Source organism: Thalassophryne amazonica, chromosome 8, assembly GCF_902500255.1.
Source record: "Thalassophryne amazonica chromosome 8, fThaAma1.1, whole genome shotgun sequence".
Lineage (NCBI taxonomy): Eukaryota > Metazoa > Chordata > Actinopteri > Batrachoidiformes > Batrachoididae > Thalassophryne > Thalassophryne amazonica.
This window is the reverse complement of record NC_047110.1, coordinates 88673048-88691361: the sequence shown is the minus strand read 5'-3', so window position 1 is coordinate 88691361 and position 18314 is coordinate 88673048. Positions and strand designations below refer to the sequence as shown.

General features: G+C 42.5%; 1 protein-coding gene across 3 annotated transcripts in view; it reads left to right on the top strand.

Annotated features, from left to right (window-relative positions):
* Window positions 1-938: 938 nt before the first annotated feature.
* The window catches only part of LOC117516055, a 65952-nt gene continuing 48576 nt past the window's right edge, over window positions 939-18314 (top strand). For 2 of the 3 annotated variants that reach the window (XM_034176933.1, XM_034176932.1), the window contains exons 1-7: window positions 939-1010; window positions 4962-5053; window positions 13520-13541; window positions 13686-13737; window positions 15701-15803; window positions 16750-16769; window positions 16855-16960. In XM_034176933.1, coding sequence (XP_034032824.1) covers window positions 4967-5053; window positions 13520-13541; window positions 13686-13737; window positions 15701-15803; window positions 16750-16769; window positions 16855-16960 — 390 coding nt within the window. In that variant the 5' untranslated portion in view covers window positions 939-1010; window positions 4962-4966. The remainder of the gene's footprint in view (window positions 1011-4961; window positions 5054-13519; window positions 13542-13685; window positions 13738-15700; window positions 15804-16749; window positions 16770-16854; window positions 16961-18314) is intronic. The other variant, XM_034176934.1, reaches the window with a different exon arrangement.

Sequence of the window (18314 nt, the reverse complement as noted above, 5' to 3'; positions counted from 1 at the left end):
ATGATTTTATCTTCTTCTTCTCCTGTTTATTTTAATTCTGGTCTGTGATTCCTTTTTTTTTGTTTGTTTAATTGTCAAAACCACCCAAACCTTGGGGGACAGAGCGTTCACCATGCCAGTTATTGGAGCTGCATGCTTTTTAATTCTATTTTTTATTGACATGTCTCTGCGGACGACATGCTATGAAAAGAGAGATTTGCCTCCATCTCTGACACAATTATTTCACTCTCCGCTGAAATTCTTCTGTTCATATTATCGCATTATAACCACCATCTGTCACCTTTGTTCCGCACAGCGCTGTCGTCATGAAACGGTAAACGGATGTGTTTGTATAGAGAAGTAGAGGCGTGGCCCTACGCACCTCTCACTTTAGAATGATTACAGTTCACAAACAAACACTCAGTTGTGAGAACAAAATTAGCCGGGATGCACGTGTCATGATTCCAGCAATGATTTTCCACATACACTTACTTTACAGAGAGAGTAAGAACATTTCTGCGCACATACTGTTGAATGAGGCCCAATGTCCCATTTGGGCGACTGTATGGACATGGTGGCCTCCGTGCAGGGGCCCACCTCCACGCCGATATGAAGGACTCATTCTAAGTTTATGAAAACACATCAAGTTGTTCTTGCAGGTATTTAATTATGAATTATTCCATTTCTGCTAACAAACACCCTGAAAACATCCTACAGACTGTAGCTTTAATATAAAAAGAGCAAAAGTGGATTTTCTGTTTCCACCACAAACCCCTGCAATCTGTATCTACATGAGCATCACCATTTGGCTGTTGTTGAAAATCCAGAAACCCAGCTGGAGAGATGATGTCTGATATGTTTGTGGAGAATAATCTGCCTCACACACTCTGGGATTGTGCCATGACCTTCAGGTGCTGCAGGGTAATCCTGTTAGTTGCAGGCAGCTGCTGCCTAAATCCCAGCAGAGCTGTGCTGGCGGTGCAGCACTCTGGACCTTCACACCACAGGGATGCACAACCACCTGTAGACACACAGCAGGTAAGTGAACCTGTGCACGGCTGAATGCATCATAGGTGGGATGTTAAAATGAGTTTGTCTGTGCTAATCAGAGCTGTAGTCCACAAAGCGTGGCTGAAGATCCAGCTGAAGGAGACATTAATGATGTTATTAGAACATCTGGTTGTCTAACTCTGTGTTTTCTTGTCCTGATTGGAAAAACAGAGAATCCTACACAGATCTTTCTAGATACGACTGAACACAAATACTGGTGTATTTCTCTCATTGACTTGTTTAGATGTGATGAGGAGGACCTGCGTCAGCAGTTGATCCAGTTTTAAATTAGTGCTGTGGGCTGTAGATTAGGTAGGGAGAGCAGCACCATTTAATCCAGTGATACAAATTAGAGATTAGACCCGGAACAGGCCCCTCTGATCTCTGCTGGCCAAAAAAACTGTCAGAAATCAAAGTGAGATCAGAACAAAAAGAACTTTTAAAAGTGCGCTTACATGTAGAAAGTCTGCAGGCTGCATAAATCAGAACTCCCAGAGATTAAAAATCTAAACTGTTCAAGCTGCAAATTTTTTTCATTCTACGAGGTCTGTCAATAAAGTATAGGTCCTTTTTATTTTTTTCAAAAACTATATGGATTTCATTCATATGTTTTTACGTCAGACATGCTTGAACCCTCGTGCGCATGCGTGAGTTTTTCCACGCTTGTCGGTGACGTCATTCGCCTGTGAGCACTCCTTGTGGGAGGAGTCGTCCAGCCCCTCGTCGGAATTCCTTTGTCTGAGAAGTTGCTGAGAGACTGGCGCTTTATTTGATCAAAATTTTTTCTAAACCTGTGAGGCACATCGAAGTGGACACGGTTCGAAAAATTAAGCTGGTTTTCGTTGAAAATTTTAACGGCTGATGAGAGATTTTGAGGTGATACTGTCGCTTTAAGGACTTCCCACGGTGCGAGACGTCGCACAGCGCTCTCAGGCGCCGTCGTCAGCCTGTTTCAAGCTGAAAACCTTCACATTTCAGGCTCTATTGATCCAGGACGTCGTGAAAGAACAGAGACGTTTCAGAAGAAGTCGGTTTCAGCATTTTATCCGGATTGCAGCGTCGGCTCGCAGCCGCCGCGACGCTCCGCCACAGGAAACACACTTCCGTTGGAATCCTTAAGGACAAGTTGGAACATGTCCAGCTGTTATACAATTTCTCATATACTCACTCCACTGAAAGCCATCAAAAGCCGCCTGGATTTTACAAATGGTTATCAACACGGAGGTGTTTTTCCTGTGCCGCCGCACCGCGTCGGCTGCGTCCCGACGCGCGGACCCGTCCGCACGTCTTTCATTAAAAAAATCTCCTTTAACAGTGGAATATCCGGATAAAATGCTGAAACCGACTTCTTCTGAAACTTCTCTGTTCTCTCACGACGTCCTGGATCAATAGAGCCTGAAATGTGGAGGTTTTAAGCTTGAAACAGGCTGACGACGGCATCTGGGAGTGCTGCGCGACGTCCTGCTCTGTGGGAAGTCCTTAAAGCGACAGTATCACCTCAAAATCTCTCATCAGCCGTTAAAATTTTCACCGAAAACCAGCTTAATTTTTCAAACCGTGTCCACTTCGATGTGCCTCACAGGTTTAGAAAAAAATTTTGATCAAACAAAGCGCCAGTCTCTCAGCAACTTTTCACACAAAGGAATTCCGACGAGGGGCTGGACGACTCCTCCTACAAGGAGTGCTCACAGGCGAATGACGTCACCGACAGGTGTGGAAAAACTCACGCATGCGCACGAAGGTTCAAGCATGTCTGATGTAAAAACATATGAATGAAATCCATATAGTTTTTGAAAAAAATAAAAAGGACCTATACTTTATTGACAGACCTCGTATGTGCTGAATTCTGACAGCGTTATCAACACGTTAATGCTTTATCTTTCTCTCCCAATAAAAGTTATTTTGCATTTGTTTTATAAATGTATATTTTGTTTCAGTTTTCTGAGGACTCCACTACATACTTAGTGCAGCAGATAACTGAAACAATCATGCAAATGGTGCTAAAAGCATCAAATTCGGCAAAAATACTCCTTAGACACTCCTCTTTTGAAAAAAACCAATTGGCCATTTGACTTTTCAATCGGTGGTCAGGTAGGGGTCAATTGAAGAATTACACAGAGGTCAAAATTAAAAGATGCTCCAATCATATTGAAAAATATTCCACATTATTTGCCTGATCATAAAGATTCCAAAAAGGTATAGTTTGGACTATCTGTGACTGAATTCTATGGAGTTACGGGATAAAAACAGCAACAATGGTGACAGAGGTCAGTTTCATTTTGTACAGGGGTCAAAAGTTGAAGTTGCTCCAATTTTGGTAAAAAGTGATGCAAATTATTGGTTGAGCTAATCGGATGAATAAATGAAATAGTGTTGACAGTGTTGAATGCTTGGTCTCCAAAGTAAAGGTCAAACAAGGTCTATGTCTATTGGATTCTATGACATGTGACATATGTTACCCCGTAACATAATAAGTAAGGATGATACATGGTCCAAACTATTCTTTTTTAAAACCGTGTAAACTCAACTAGTAATTTGCATCACTTTTTACCAAAATTGGAGCATCTTTAACTTTTAACCCCTGTACAAACCGACACTGACCTTTGTCACCATTCTTGCTGTTTTTATCCCATAACTCGATAGAATTCAGTTACATACCATCCAAACTATACCTTTTTGGAATCTTTATGATCAGGCAAGTAATGTGGCCTATAGGAGCATCTGATTGGAGCATCTTTTAATTTTGACTCCTGTGTAATTCTTCAACTGACCTCAACCTGAACGCCAACTGAAAATTCAAGTGGCCAACAGGTTTTTCAAAAGAGGATTGTCTGAGGAGTATTTCTGCTGAATTGGATGCTTTTATCACCATTTGCAGGATTCCGCTCTAAATATTTTCTTATCTGCTGCACTAACTGACAAATGTTTTTATTGACAAAGCATTTTTTTGTGCTCACTTATTTTCTAGCCACCTGGACAGATACATTAACTTTATTTCCCATTAAAAAAAAACACTGTCTCAACAAGAAAAACTGATGTCACAATTTGCATAGTTTTTTAAGTTATTTGAACTTAAGCAGAGAAGTCTTGTAGCATTAACTCAGTTGAAAGCTGAAATATCTAAGTTTAAACTAACTAACTTAAAAAAAATCTACAGAAATTGTTACATCCTTTTTTAGAGTGTACTCAGTCTACCCACTAACAGAGGTGGGACGACGTCACTGTCAAGTCACTCTCAAGTCATGAATCAGCAAGTCCCAAGTCAAGTCAGCTTGCAAACAATTGGTTTTAATTGTGACGTGAGACTTGACTTGATGGTGACTTCGTCCCACCTCTGCCCACTAATTAACTCAGGTTTTTCACATTTGTGACTGAGGTCTTCCAGATTTAAATGTTTATTGGTGGAACCTGTAAAGTCATTCATGCTGCACCACCTAAAATCTCCACTCATAGGCCTCATGAGGTTTTTTTACTCATGCAGGTTTGTGTGACAGACATGATGCTGATCTCCATCTGTTCTTTGTGTTTGCTTGTGAAATGCAAAGTTCTGACTGCAGTGTGTAATCTAAAAAAAAGGGCTTCAACTCTACATGACTAATAATTTATTGAAGATAGACGGGGGGGTTCTACATCCTGCACCTCACACCAAATGAGAAAGTGGAGCCATTATATAATAGAAATAATAATGACAAATGGGGAGACATACATACTGATAATGTACCCCCCCCCCCCCCCCCCAAAAAAGCTGCTTATTTTCAAAGGAAAACAAATGAATGACCTTCAACAGAACCCAGCAGACACAGCTGGACCTCTTTGGTTGATGAAATGGCTGATTGGGGAGGAAAAAAAACATGCACACTGATTATCACTATTAATCAAGTATGATTGAAAATCTTATGAGATGCTGTGTGTGTGTGTGTGTGTGTTGTTCAACAGGATGTTTAACTGGGTGGTGAAAGTGGTTCCTCAGCCTCCTGAAGTTCCCAGGAACCTGACAGATGAAGCTCCTAAGACCTCTGCTGCTGTATGATCACATTCATTATTTTATATAATAATCACGTTTCCAGTGCACTTTTCTGTCCATAACAGAAGGTTTTTGGTTCAAGACCATTCGTGCCCCTTATCTGTGTAATGTGGAGTTGTGTCAGGCAGAGTGTCCAGTGTTGAACCTGTGCCAAATCAACATGCAGGTCCATGATAAAAATTGCGCACCATATTCTTGGGGGGGGGGCGGTTCTTCTCTTTTTAAATTGTTCTATTACAGATGTATGTTGCACACAAACATTCTGCCCCAGGAGCCTTAAAACTTGGATCTGTGGGCGTGTTTTTTTTTTTTTTTTTACCTTTTTGGATGTCACTGTTGAGTTAAGTAAAAGTTTCTACAAGAACAAAGAACAAGTTAAACAAATCACTGAAAGCTCAGTAGTGCCATGATATTCATGTCCAAGATGAGTCCAAGACGATAAATATGTTGACGGGCTCAGTGCTGTGTGTGTATATATATATATATATATATATATATATATACGAGGTCTCTTAGATAATAAACCGACCCTTTTTTTTTTTTTTTAACTATATGGATTTGAATGACATGCGATTACACCAATCATGCTTGAACCCTCGTGCGCATGCGTGAGGTTTTTCACGCGTGTCGGTGACGTCATTTCCCTGTGGGCAGGCCTTGAGTGAGATGTGGTCCCGCCCTCTCGGCTGAATTCCTTTGTTTCACACGCTGCTCGAGACGGCGCGCGTTGCTTTATCAAAAATTTTTCTGGACCTGTGAGGAATATCCGAGTGGACACTATTCGAGAAATTAAGCTGGTTTTCTGTGAAAAGTTTAACGGCTGATGAGAGATTATGGGGTGTTTCTGTCGGTGTAAGGACTTCCCACGGAGCGGGACGTCCTGCAGCGCTTCCAGGCGCCGTCATCGGCCTGTTTCAAGCTGAAAACATCCTAATTTAAGGCTTAATTCACCCAGGACATCGTGAGAGAACAGAGAAGATTCAGAAGAGGCCGGCATGAGGAATTTATGCGGACATTCCACTGTTTAAGGACATTTTTTTAATGAAAGACGTACGCGCAAATTCGCCGAGTCGTTTCCGTGACGACTCGGCAAATCTGTGTGCGCCGCGACAGGAAAAACACCTCCGTGTTGAAAACCATTTGTAGAATTCAGGCGGCTTTTAATGGCTTTCAACAAGTGAGTAACTGAGAAATTGTTTAACAGCTTGGGCATGTTCCAACTTGCCCGTTAAGGTTTCCAACGGAGGTGTTTTTCCTGCCGCGACCCCCCGCGGTCGGGTCCAGCCCGACATGCGACTCTGCCCGCACGTTCTTTCATTACAAAATGACCGTTAACAATGGAATGTCAGAATAAACTCATGCCGACTTCTTCTGAAAGTTCTCTGTTCTCTGAGGACTTACTGCGTCAACAGAGCCTGAAATGTGGAAGTTTTCAACTTGAAACGGCGAGACGCTGCCGCCTCGAAGCGCAGATCGCCGTCAGGCGCCGTGGACCGTCCTTAAAGCGACACTACCAGACCAAAATCTCTCATCAGCCGTTAAAATTTTTACCGAAAACCAGCTGAATTTATTGAATGGTGTCCACTCAGTTGTGCCTTACAGTTTTGAAAAAAATTTTATCAAACAAAGCAACAGTCTCTGAGCCATTCCTAAACAATGAAAAAAATCGACGAGCGGGTGGACGACTCCTCACTCAAAGACTGCCCACAGGCGAATGACGTAACCGACAGGCGTGAAAAAACTCTCGCATGCCCACGAGGGTTCAAGCATGTCTGATGTAATCACACGTGATTCAAATCCATATGGTTTTTAAAAAAAATAAGGTTGGATACTTTTCTAATAGACCTCGTATATATATATATATACAGCTAAAAAATGAAGGGAACACTTTTTAATCAGAGTATAGCATTAAGTTAATTCAAATTCTGGGATATTGATCTGGTCAGTTAAGTAGGAGAGGTGGTTGTTAATTATTTTCAGTTGCTTTGGTGTTAATGAAATTCACATCAGGTGCACTAGAGGGGCAACAGTGAGACGACACACAAAACAGGAATAGTTTTACATGTGTAAGCCACTGACATTTTTTCCACCTCATCTTTTCTCACTGATTTTTCACAAGTTTTGCACTTGGCGAGGATCGGTGTCACTACTGGTAGCATGGTGCGCCACAGGTAGTCCAACCCCTCCAGGATGGCACATCAATACATGCCATTGTCAGAAGGTTTGTTGTGTCTCCCAGCATAGTTTCAAGAGCACAGAGGAGATTCCAGGAGACGGGCAGTTACTCTAGAAGAAATGGACAAGAACATAGAAGGACCTTAACCCATCAGCAGGACCGGTATCTGCACGTTTGTGCAAGGAGGAAGAGGATGAGCACTGCTAGAGCCCAACAAAATGACCTCCAGCAGGTCACTGGCGTGATGGTCTCCGACCTAACAATCAGAAACAGACTTCATGAGGGTGGCCTGAGGTCCTGTAGAGGGCCCTGTGCTCAATGGCTGGCAACATGGAACTTGATTGGCATTTGCCAAAGAACACCAGAATTGGCAGGTCCACCACTGGTGTTCTCTGCTTTTCACAGATGAGAGTAGGTTCATCCTGACGTGAAAGGGTCTGGAGATGCCGTGGAGAACATTATCAATCAATCAATCAATCAATTTTTTTATATAGCGCCAAATCACAACAAACAGTTGCCCCAAGGCGCTTTATATTGTAAGGCAAGGCCATACAATAATTATGTAAAACCCCAACGGTCAAAACGACCCCCTGTGAGCAAGCACTTGGCTACAGTGGGAAGGAAAAACTCCCTTTTAACAGGAAGAAACCTCCAGCAGAACCAGGCTCAGGGAGGGGCAGTCTTCTGCTGGGACTGGTTGGGGCTGAGGGAGAGAACCAGGAAAAAGACATGCTGTGGAGGGGAGCAGAGATCGATCACTAATGATTAAATGCAGAGTGGTGCATACAGAGCAAAAAGAGAAAGAAACAGTGCATCATGGGAACCCCCCAGCAGTCTACGTCTATAGCAGCATAACTAAGGGATGGTTCAGGGTCACCTGATCCAGCCCTAACTATAAGCTTTAGCAAAAAGGAAAGTTTTAAGCCTAATCTTAAAAGTAGAGAGGGTGTCTGTCTCCCTGATCTGAATTGGGAGCTGGTTCCACAGGAGAGGAGCCTGAAAGCTGAAGACTCTGCCTCCCATTCTACTCTTACAAACCCTAGGAACTACAAGTAAGCCTGCAGTCTGAGAGCGAAGCGCTCTATTGGGGTGATATGGTACTACGAGGTCCCTAAGATAAGATGGGACCTGATTATTCAAAACCTTATAAGTAAGAAGAAGAATTTTAAATTCTATTCTAGAATTAACAGGAAGCCAATGAAGAGAGGCCAATATAGGTGAGATATGCTCTCTCCTTCTAGTCCCCGTCAGTACTCTAGCTGCAGCATTTTGAATTAACTGAAGGCTTTTTAGGGAACTTTTAGGACAACCTGATAATAATGAATTACAATAGTCCAGCCTAGAGGAAATAAATGCATGAATTAGTTTTTCAGCATCACTCTGAGACAAGACCTTTCTGATTTTAGAGATATTGCGTAAATGCAAAAAAGCAGTCCTACGTATTTGTTTAATATGCGCTTTGAATGACATATCCTGATCAAAAATGACTCCAAGATTTCTCACAGTATTACTAGAGGTCAGGGTAATGCCATCCAGAGTAAGGATCTGGTTAGACACCATGTTTCTAAGATTTGTGGGGCCAAGTACAATAACTTCAGTTTTATCTGAGTTTAAAAGCAGGAAATTAGAGGTCATCCATGTCTTTATGTCTGTAAGACAATCCTGCAGTTTAGCTAATTGGTGTGTGTCCTCTGGCTTCATGGATAGATAAAGCTGGGTATCATCTGCGTAACAATGAAAATTTAAGCAATACCGTCTAATAATACTGCCTAAGGGAAGCATGTATAAAGTGAATAAAATTGGTCCTAGCACAGAACCTTGTGGAACTCCATAATTAACCTTAGTCTGTGAAGAAGATTCCCCATTTACATGAACAAATTGTAATCTATTAGACAAATATGATTCAAACCACCGCAGCGCAGTGCCTTTAATACCTATGGCATGCTCTAATCTCTGTAATAAAATTTTATGGTCAACAGTATCAAAAGCAGCACTGAGGTCTAACAGAACAAGCACAGAGATGAGTCCACTGTCCGAGGCCATAAGAAGATCATTTGTAACCTTCACTAATGCTGTTTCTGTACTATGATGAATTCTAAAACCTGACTGAAACTCTTCAAATAGACCATTCCTCTGCAGATGATCAGTTAGCTGTTTTACAACTACCCTTTCAAGAATTTTTGAGAGAAAAGGAAGGTTGGAGATTGGCCTATAATTAGCTAAGATAGCTGGGTCAAGTGATGGCTTTTTAAGTAATGGTTTAATTACTGCCACCTTAAAAGCCTGTGGTACATAGCCAACTAACAAAGATAGATTGATCATATTTAAGATCGAAGCATTAAATAATGGTAGGGCTTCCTTGAGCAGCCTGGTAGGAATGGGGTCTAATAAACATGTTGATGGTTTGGATGAAGTAACTAATGAAAATAACAGACAGAACAATCTGAGAGAAAGAGTCTAACCAAATACCGGCATCACTGAAAGCAGCCAAAGATAACGATACGTCTTTGGGATGGTTATGAGTAATTTTTTCTCTAATAGTTAAAATTTTGTTAGCAAAGAAAGTCATGAAGTCATTACTAGTTAAAGTTAATGGAATACTCAGCTCAATAGAGCTCTGACTCTTTGTCAGCCTGGCTACAGTGCTGAAAAGAAACCTGGGGTTGTTCTTATTTTCTTCAATTAGTGATGAGTAGAAAGATGTCCTAGCTTTACGGAGGGCTTTTTTATAGAGCAACAGACTCTTTTTCCAGGCTAAGTGAAGATCTTCTAAATTAGTGAGATGCCATTTCCTCTCCAACTTACGGGTTATCTGCTGTAAGCTACGAGTTTGTGAGTTATACCACGGAGTCAGGCACTTCTGATTTAAAGCTCTCTTTCTTAGAGGAGCTACAGCATCCAAAGTTGTCTTCAATGAGGATGTAAAACTATTGACGAGATACTCTATCTCACTTACAGAGTTTAGGTAGCTACTCTGCACTGTGTTGGTATATGGCATTAGAGAACATAAAGAAGGAATCATATCCTTAAACCTAGTTACAGCGCTTTCTGAAAGACTTCTAGTGTAATGAAACTTATTCCCCACTGCTGGGTAGTCCATCAGAGTAAATGTAAATGTTATTAAGAAATGATCAGACAGAAGGGAGTTTTCAGGGAATACTGTTAAGTCTTCTATTTCCATACCATAAGTCAGAACAAGATCTAAGATATGATTAAAGTGGTGGGTGGACTCATTTACTTTTTGAGCAAAGCCAATAGAGTCTAATAATAGATTAAATGCAGTGTTGAGGCTGTCATTCTCAGCATCTGTGTGGATGTTAAAATCGCCCACTATAATTATCTTATCTGAGCTAAGCACTAAGTCAGACAAAAGGTCTGAAAATTCACAGAGAAACTCACAGTAACGACCAGGTGGACGATAGATAATAACAAATAAAACTGGTTTTTGGGACTTCCAATTTGGATGGACAAGACTAAGAGTCAAGCTTTCAAATGAATTAAAGCTCTGTCTGGGTTTTTGATTAATTAATAAGCTGGAATGGAAGATTGCTGCTAATCCTCGGCCCGTGCTACGAGCATTCTGACAATTAGTGTGACTCGGGGGTGTTGACTCATTTAAACTAACATATTCATCCTGCTGTAACCAGGTTTCTGTTAGGCAGAATAAATCAATATGTTGATCAATTATTATATCATTTACCAACAGGGACTTAGAAGAGAGAGACCTAATGTTTAATAGACCACATTTAACTGTTTTAGTCTGTGGTGCAGTTGAAGGTGCTATATTATTTTTTCTTTTTGAATTTTTATGCTTAAATAGATTTTTGCTGGTTATTGGTAGTCTGGGAGCAGGCACCGTCTCTACGGGGATGGGGTAATGAGGGGATGGCAGGGGGAGAGAAGCTGCAGAGAGGTGTGTAAGACTACAACTCTGCTTCCTGGTCCCAACCCTGGATAGTCACGGTTTGGAGGATTTAAGAAAATTGGCCAGATTTCTAGAAATGAGAGCTGCTCCATCCAAAGTGGGATGGATGCCGTCTCTCCTAACAAGACCAGGTTTTCCCCAGAAGCTTTGCCAATTATCAATGAAGCCCACCTCATTTTTTGGACACCACTCAGACAGCCAGCAATTCAAGGAGAACATGCGGCTAAACATGTCACTCCCGGTCTGATTGGGGAGGGGCCCAGAGAAAACTACAGAGTCCGACATTGTTTTTGCAAAGTTACACACCGATTTAATGTTAATTTTAGTGACCTCCGATTGGCGTAACCGGGTGTCATTACTGCCGACGTGAATTACAATCTTACCAAATTTACGCTTAGCCTTAGCCAGCAGTTTCAAATTTCCTTCAATGTCGCCTGCTCTGGCCCCCGGAAGACAATTGACTATAGTTGCTGGTGTCGCTAACTTCACATTTCGCAAAACAGAGTCGCCAATAACCAGAGTTTGATCCTCGGCGGGTGTGTCGTCGAGTGGGGAAAAACGGTTAGAGATGTGAACGGGTTGGCGGTGTACACGGGGCTTCTGTTTAGGGCTACGCTTCCTCCTCACAGTCACCCAGTCGGCCTGCTTTCCTGGCTGCTCGGGATCTGCCAGGGGGTAACTAACGGCGGCTAAGCTACCTTGGTCCGCACCGACTACAGGGGCCTGGCTAGCTGTAGAATTTTCCACGGTGCGGAGCCGAGTCTCCAATTCGCCCAGCCTGGCCTCCAAAGCTACTAATAAGCTACACTTATTACAAGTACCGTTACTGCTAAAGGAGTCCGAGGAATAACTAAACATTTCACACCCAGAGCAGAAAAGTGCGGAAGAGACAGGAGAAGCCGCCATGCTAAATCGGCTAAGAGCTAGTAGCTACGCTAAGCTAGCGGATTCCTAAAAACACGCAAAGTGAATAATGTGTAAATAATTTAGAGGTGATTCAGCAGAAGGAGTGCTTTAGTTAAGGCACGTAAAGATTACACTGGGAAACAAATCGTAATCTAGATAACTAGATCAATCTAACTGCGCAGATTAAACAGCTAACAGATACAGAAAAACACCGCTGTGCTCCGGAACAGGAAGTGATACAATACCGCAGTGAGGTATATGCTGCCTACAACATCATTCACCATGACCAGTTTGGTGGTGGATCAGTAATGGTCTGAGGAGACATATCCCTGGATGACCCACAGACCTGTGCAGGCTAGATAACACCACCCTGACTGATATTAGGTATCGGGATGAAATCCTCGGACCCACTGTCAGACCCTGTACTGGTGCAGTGGGTCCTGGGTTCCTTCTGGTGCACAACAATGCCTGGCCCCATGTGGCGAGAGTATGCAGGCAGTTCCTGGAGGATGAAGGAATTGATACCACTGACTGGGCCCCCACACTCACCTGACCTAAATTCAATAGAAGACCTCTAGGACATGATGTTTCAGCCCATCCGATGCTGCCAGGTTGCACCTCAGACTGTCCAGAAGCTAAGTGATACCTTGATCCAGATCTGTACCAGGACATCATCAGTGCCGTGACATTGTCAGGTATACATACAAGCACGTGGGAGCCATACAAAGTACCAAGTACCATTCTGAGTTGCTCCAATGAAATTTTGTCAAAATGAACAAGTCTGCCGCATCATTTTTTGACTTTGATTTATGGGGTGTCTTTGAATTCAGCCCCCTGTAGGTTGACAGTTTTAATTTCCATCAACCGATGTGGCATCCTTTTGTTCCTTAACGCATTACCCAGTCCATGAAATATCCACCATGATTTTTTTCCCCATTGAGATCTGATGTGTTTTCAAAGTGTTCCTTTAATGTTTTTTGGGCAGTGTGTGTGTGTGTGTGTGTGTGTGTGTGTGTGCGTGTGTTAAAAAATAGATATCATGCCATGCTCATTTTTTCCCCCTGAAGATAATAAATAGTAAATCCCATAGCCACCATGGCATTCTGGAATATCTTCAGATTACTCCGTCTTCATTACTGTATATCATACAGACACAAAAGAAATGTTGCTTTCTATGTGTTCTTCTATGCTAAATTTATTAGAAACACAATTACATTGATTTTTAGAAAAATGGAACAAAACTGAGCATGGCTGATATCAGATATTTTTTTTTATTGTATGTCAAACTGTATGCAAAATTTGGTGCTTGTACTATAAAGCACACAATCGCTTCACGTCTGCTTCTGTAAGAGCTGATGTGTGTAACGGTGGTGCTTTATTTAAAGAGATCCTGTATGGAAAAGAAAAAAAATGCACCTTGAATGATTTAAAATAATTTCTCTTCCATCCACCTTTACAGGAACCCTCCAAAAATAAAGACGGTAAGGACTATTTCCTTTGTGTCCCTCTATGGGATTTTCAGTTTTAAATATTTAGTCAGACCTACATCGACGTGTTTCTAACTGTACTAGTGCTTCTGTGTAAGAATACATTCAAATATATGTATTTTTAATTTTAAATGTTAGGAGCCAGTGTGAAGAGGCCTCTGAAGAACACAGACGAGGCTTCTGAGGTCAGGTAAATCCATGTGTCCACGGTGAGGTGTGTGTTTGTGTGCGCACGTCTTGATATTTTACACTGCTGCAACAAACAAAAGAAGAACCTGGATCAGTACCGGTACTGCTTTGGTTTTCCTGAACCACATCTTCACACAAACGCTTGCTCAAGCCCACCCATCACTTTATATACCAGGGGTGGCCAAGTTCGGTCCTCAAGAGCCACCTTCCTGACACTCTTAGTTGTCTCCCTGCTCCAACACACCTGAATCCAATGAAAGACTCGTTAGTAGACTTTTAATGAGCCTTTCATTTATTCAGGTGTGTTGGAGCAGGGAGACAACTAAGAGTGTCAGGAAGGTGGCTCTTGAGGATTGAACTTGGTCACCCCTGGTATATACAGTGTGTGTATGTATATATATGTATATATATATACACACACTGTATATATCAGGGTGGTTACTGCAGTGGTACTTCCGCAATCCTGCACACTCACCTTACAGGGGCAGTACAGTCAACAAACATCAGCCACCACATTCTCTTCAACATAAAAATATACAGAGTATTTTCAGTTCTGTACGAATAGCAGTGACATTGGTGGTCAACAAAACTACAAAAACCGCACATATGTTTAGAGGTGCATGAATTCTCTTCTTTCAAGGTCTGCATGGAGCGCCATCACGGATTGCAGTTACATTATAATTAAATGTATTTTATATAATGGCTGAGTGGATCCTTGTCATTTGATTGGTACTTTGTATGTCACATGACATTGATTATTCATTTCATTGTGCAAATTTGGTCCCATACGTTTTGTACCATTGCACGCTGTGGCCCCGCCCACACACACATTAGTGGGGGCAATGTTTAGCTAAACATGGCGGAGTTTGTTTTACTGACAGACACGATTTGAGTGAGCTAATTGATGGTGTTAATTCTTCTAACACACACACACAAAAACAAATCCACAACGCCATACGCCACCTGGAGGCATGAAGAGCTGTTAGGATGAAAACCTGGACAAATTTCTGACACAATTTTTCACTGAACTGAGGAAGTAAACAAAGTTTTTGTTTTTTTTCTGAAGTATCACAGACTACATCACCAGAATTATTTTTGAACTAACTGTTTTTCCAAGTTGACTGAGACCAATTTTGGACTGCTGATGTCAAAGCATCAGTGATGGAACACCAAAATGTAAGTCCCTATTCTGTTGTTTAGAAATTAATATAACATTAAATGAGAAATTATCTATTTTAGTGGTTAGAATAATGAATGTTTTTACATTCTTTCAATGGAACAAATATTTAATTCAATGAAAGATGCTATGTTCCATCTTTCACCTCATGAAATGTTCGTGCCATTGAACTCATAAACATTCATTAATGTGTCTAATATTTTATAGAACATTCATTATTTGTATAATTTATAGAATATTATAAATCTAAATCTAAAATAGTATTTCATAAAAATAAATATGCGATTCTGTAATGTTCTTAGAAGTAAGTAAATTGCTTCAGCTTCTCTGTTGTTTTCAGTTTGAGTTGCCTGTTTGTTTGAGTGGATGTTGATTTGGCACAAGTTTTACACCAGATGCCCTTCCTGACGCAATTCCATATTATACAGAGAACGGGTGAGGTGGATTTTGAACCGAGAACCTTCCACACTGAAAACAAGCACACGTAACGGCTTGGTTGCCACTTTAATCTACTTAAGAGTACTTTATTAATTTGCAGAGAATTTGTCAGTTGTCATGCTGCTTTAAAACAGTGCAGCCCAAATGTGCTTTGAAGACCCCACCCCCCTCCAAACAACAAAAACTTTGTCATATCCCCCAAGCATTTTACATCATAGGCAACTGCCTACATGGCCTATGCCACGGGCCTCCCCTGTATAGTAGAAACAACATATGCATAATGAAAAATCAGGTTGAGATGATGAGTTTATTTTTTATGGTGTACTGTCTTTACTGTCTTTCTTTACAGTCAGAACCAGACAGCAGTCCTAGGCTGGCTGTCGAATGGGTTTGTCAGTGCCCTGCCGCAGCCTAACTCACCTGGACTCAACAGGGCCAATGTCAAGCCCCGGGTGAGTGCATGAGAGTTTGTTGAGACAATCAATCATGTCCATTACGAAGGTGCTTCTTTCTCAAGTATGTCCCATGACCCTGTCCTCGATAACTTCATATCTCCTCGAGGGTGACAGGCACCATGATGGATACTGTTCTTTGCTTATCACCCCACACAGACAGAACATAGATTTGATATGACACATACTGTTTCAGATAAACAATGCAAGCAGGTCACCTGCAAATAAATGTCAAATGCAACACTTTTCAACTCATGTGGAATGCCTTGGGGAGCAAAGCATTAATGCAGGCATTCAGACTCCACTCCGGATGTCCGTAACGTGGACAAAGTCCCTTAAACTTGTCCCAGATGTGACAATCAGAACCATAAGACAATTTTTAGTAGAGAACACTGGTTATCCTGCATGCACTGTGCACACATTTTTGTTTCACGGCTTTATTCATGAAAATCATTCAAAATCATAACAATGCATCACAGCAATGACCCTAAGTGGGATTTGCATTTGAGCCTGTTGATGTTTAGTGACTTTATAATGGATACTTTGGTGGTTGTGTCTGAGAGGTGGGGATGGACCAAGTATCTGCTTGGGTGGTTGCCATCTAGGACCCAAGGTGGTTCCATGGTTTGGGTGATGCAGTGATGTGCATGTTCCCTGACTTGACCAGAACCTTGAGCATGGAACTAGCATCTGCTTCTTGCACACTCACTAAGGTTTTGATAAGTGCCAACTCTAGACAGATTTAATATACAGTAAACACCGGAGGAGCTGGGGGAGGTGTGTGTGGATCGGGAGGTCTGGGCGGCTTTGCTTGAGCTGCTGCCCCTGCAACCCGACCTCGGATGAAGCTGAAGAAAATGGATGGATGGATTGATATATAAGCACCTCCTGAAGCAGGTCCAGACTGTTTAACCTCAAAGTATTTTCTCTTCTGTTTTCCATTCAGTCAGGAGAGGATGCAGAGAGGTAATGTGACTGACATAAACTGTAAATATTTCATATGTGATGTGCTCTACCAAAGGCTAATTTAAAGCTGTTTCATCCTTTCCAGGTCTGGAGTGATTGGATGGGTCACTCAGGGTCTGACCAAAGTGCTGCCTCAGCCTGATGAGAAGTACAAAGAGACTGAAAGCAAACCCAAGGAGGAGACCACCGAGGTGAGAAACCAGTCAGCAATTGACATTCTACAAGATATAAAATGACATTTGGCCCACATGATCACAGACACGTGGACATCATTAGGCCAGACCCCTGAAAGAGGGCATGTCATTCTCACCTGGGTCCAATGTACTTTTTTCCCCAAGTCCCTATAAATAGGTGACCAAAACACCATGCCAAACATTTTGCTACCCTGAGTGATAGTGAGTGACCTGTCCGGCCCAGGACTACATATAGACTGACTCACTGATCTGTTCATTCTGAGAGCAACAGGCCAGTCTGTGACGTAGGAGCCCAACTGCTAACATGCAGGTTGGGTTTCAGTTCCAGTCTGTTTCAAGCCTCTTGTCTGTGTCCTGAGACAAGACACTTCATGGTCCCAGTCCACCTAGCTGTAAATGGGTACCAGCATCAGCTGAAGAGGAACCTGTGATGGACTGGTATCCCGTCTGTGGGACGCTGTGCACTCTCATCTGCTTCATGTTACAGAAGCCAGACTTAAACCCAGGGCTTAATTTGAGGCGGAGCAAGCCGGAGCGCGCTCCAGAACCTCGGACGCGCGCTCCGGAACCTCTGACATTGGCTCCGCCAGCTATTTATAATGGATCCGTGATCCGCCACCTCTCTTGACTAACAAAATATTTTTAAAAAATCACCGCGATTGCTCTCACTGCCACTCATACCACCGCCCTCCTGTCTGCTGTGCGGAATTGCGCCAAATGTGGCAACAGGTCCAGAGGCTACGCTCGCTGTTTTGATCCGGATGATGACCGTAGCCGCAGAGCTCCGTGGCCACCGAGAGAGGACTTGGATTCTTTGCGGGTCCCGCATCCGTACCACCGGAGGCAGTGAGTGAAGGGAGAGCCGCGCATTGTGTTCTGCATGTGTCTGTTTATAATCTTCTCGCACAGAAGAAAAAAGAGAGTGTTTACACAAGAGAGAAAAGTGAGAAAATGTTAATGCCTGTTTGAGAAAAGTGTGTAGTGAGGGGTTTTACAGCCTTAAAACATCTATAATAAGTGTAAAAAATAGCGCTACTTCGCAGATTTAATGCCGCATTCACACCGGGCGCGATCAGACGCTACAAATTTGCGGGGGTCGCGTGGCAACGGACGCGCCTCCTTCGCCCGGTGTGTCGCTCTGCTTGGGTGGACTTTCGCTGCGAAAATTCGCCCCGGTGCGTCATCAAATGAGGAGCTTCCATTCCGCTCGGCGTCAAGTCATCATGACGGACCTTGATCACACGGAGCGCGTTGTTGTGAAAAGCTCCCAATACAGAGAGTATCATTATTTGCTGCAGGAACTGCGTCTGGATGACGGCTGCTTTAAGCGGTCCTTCCGCCTCTGCAGGAC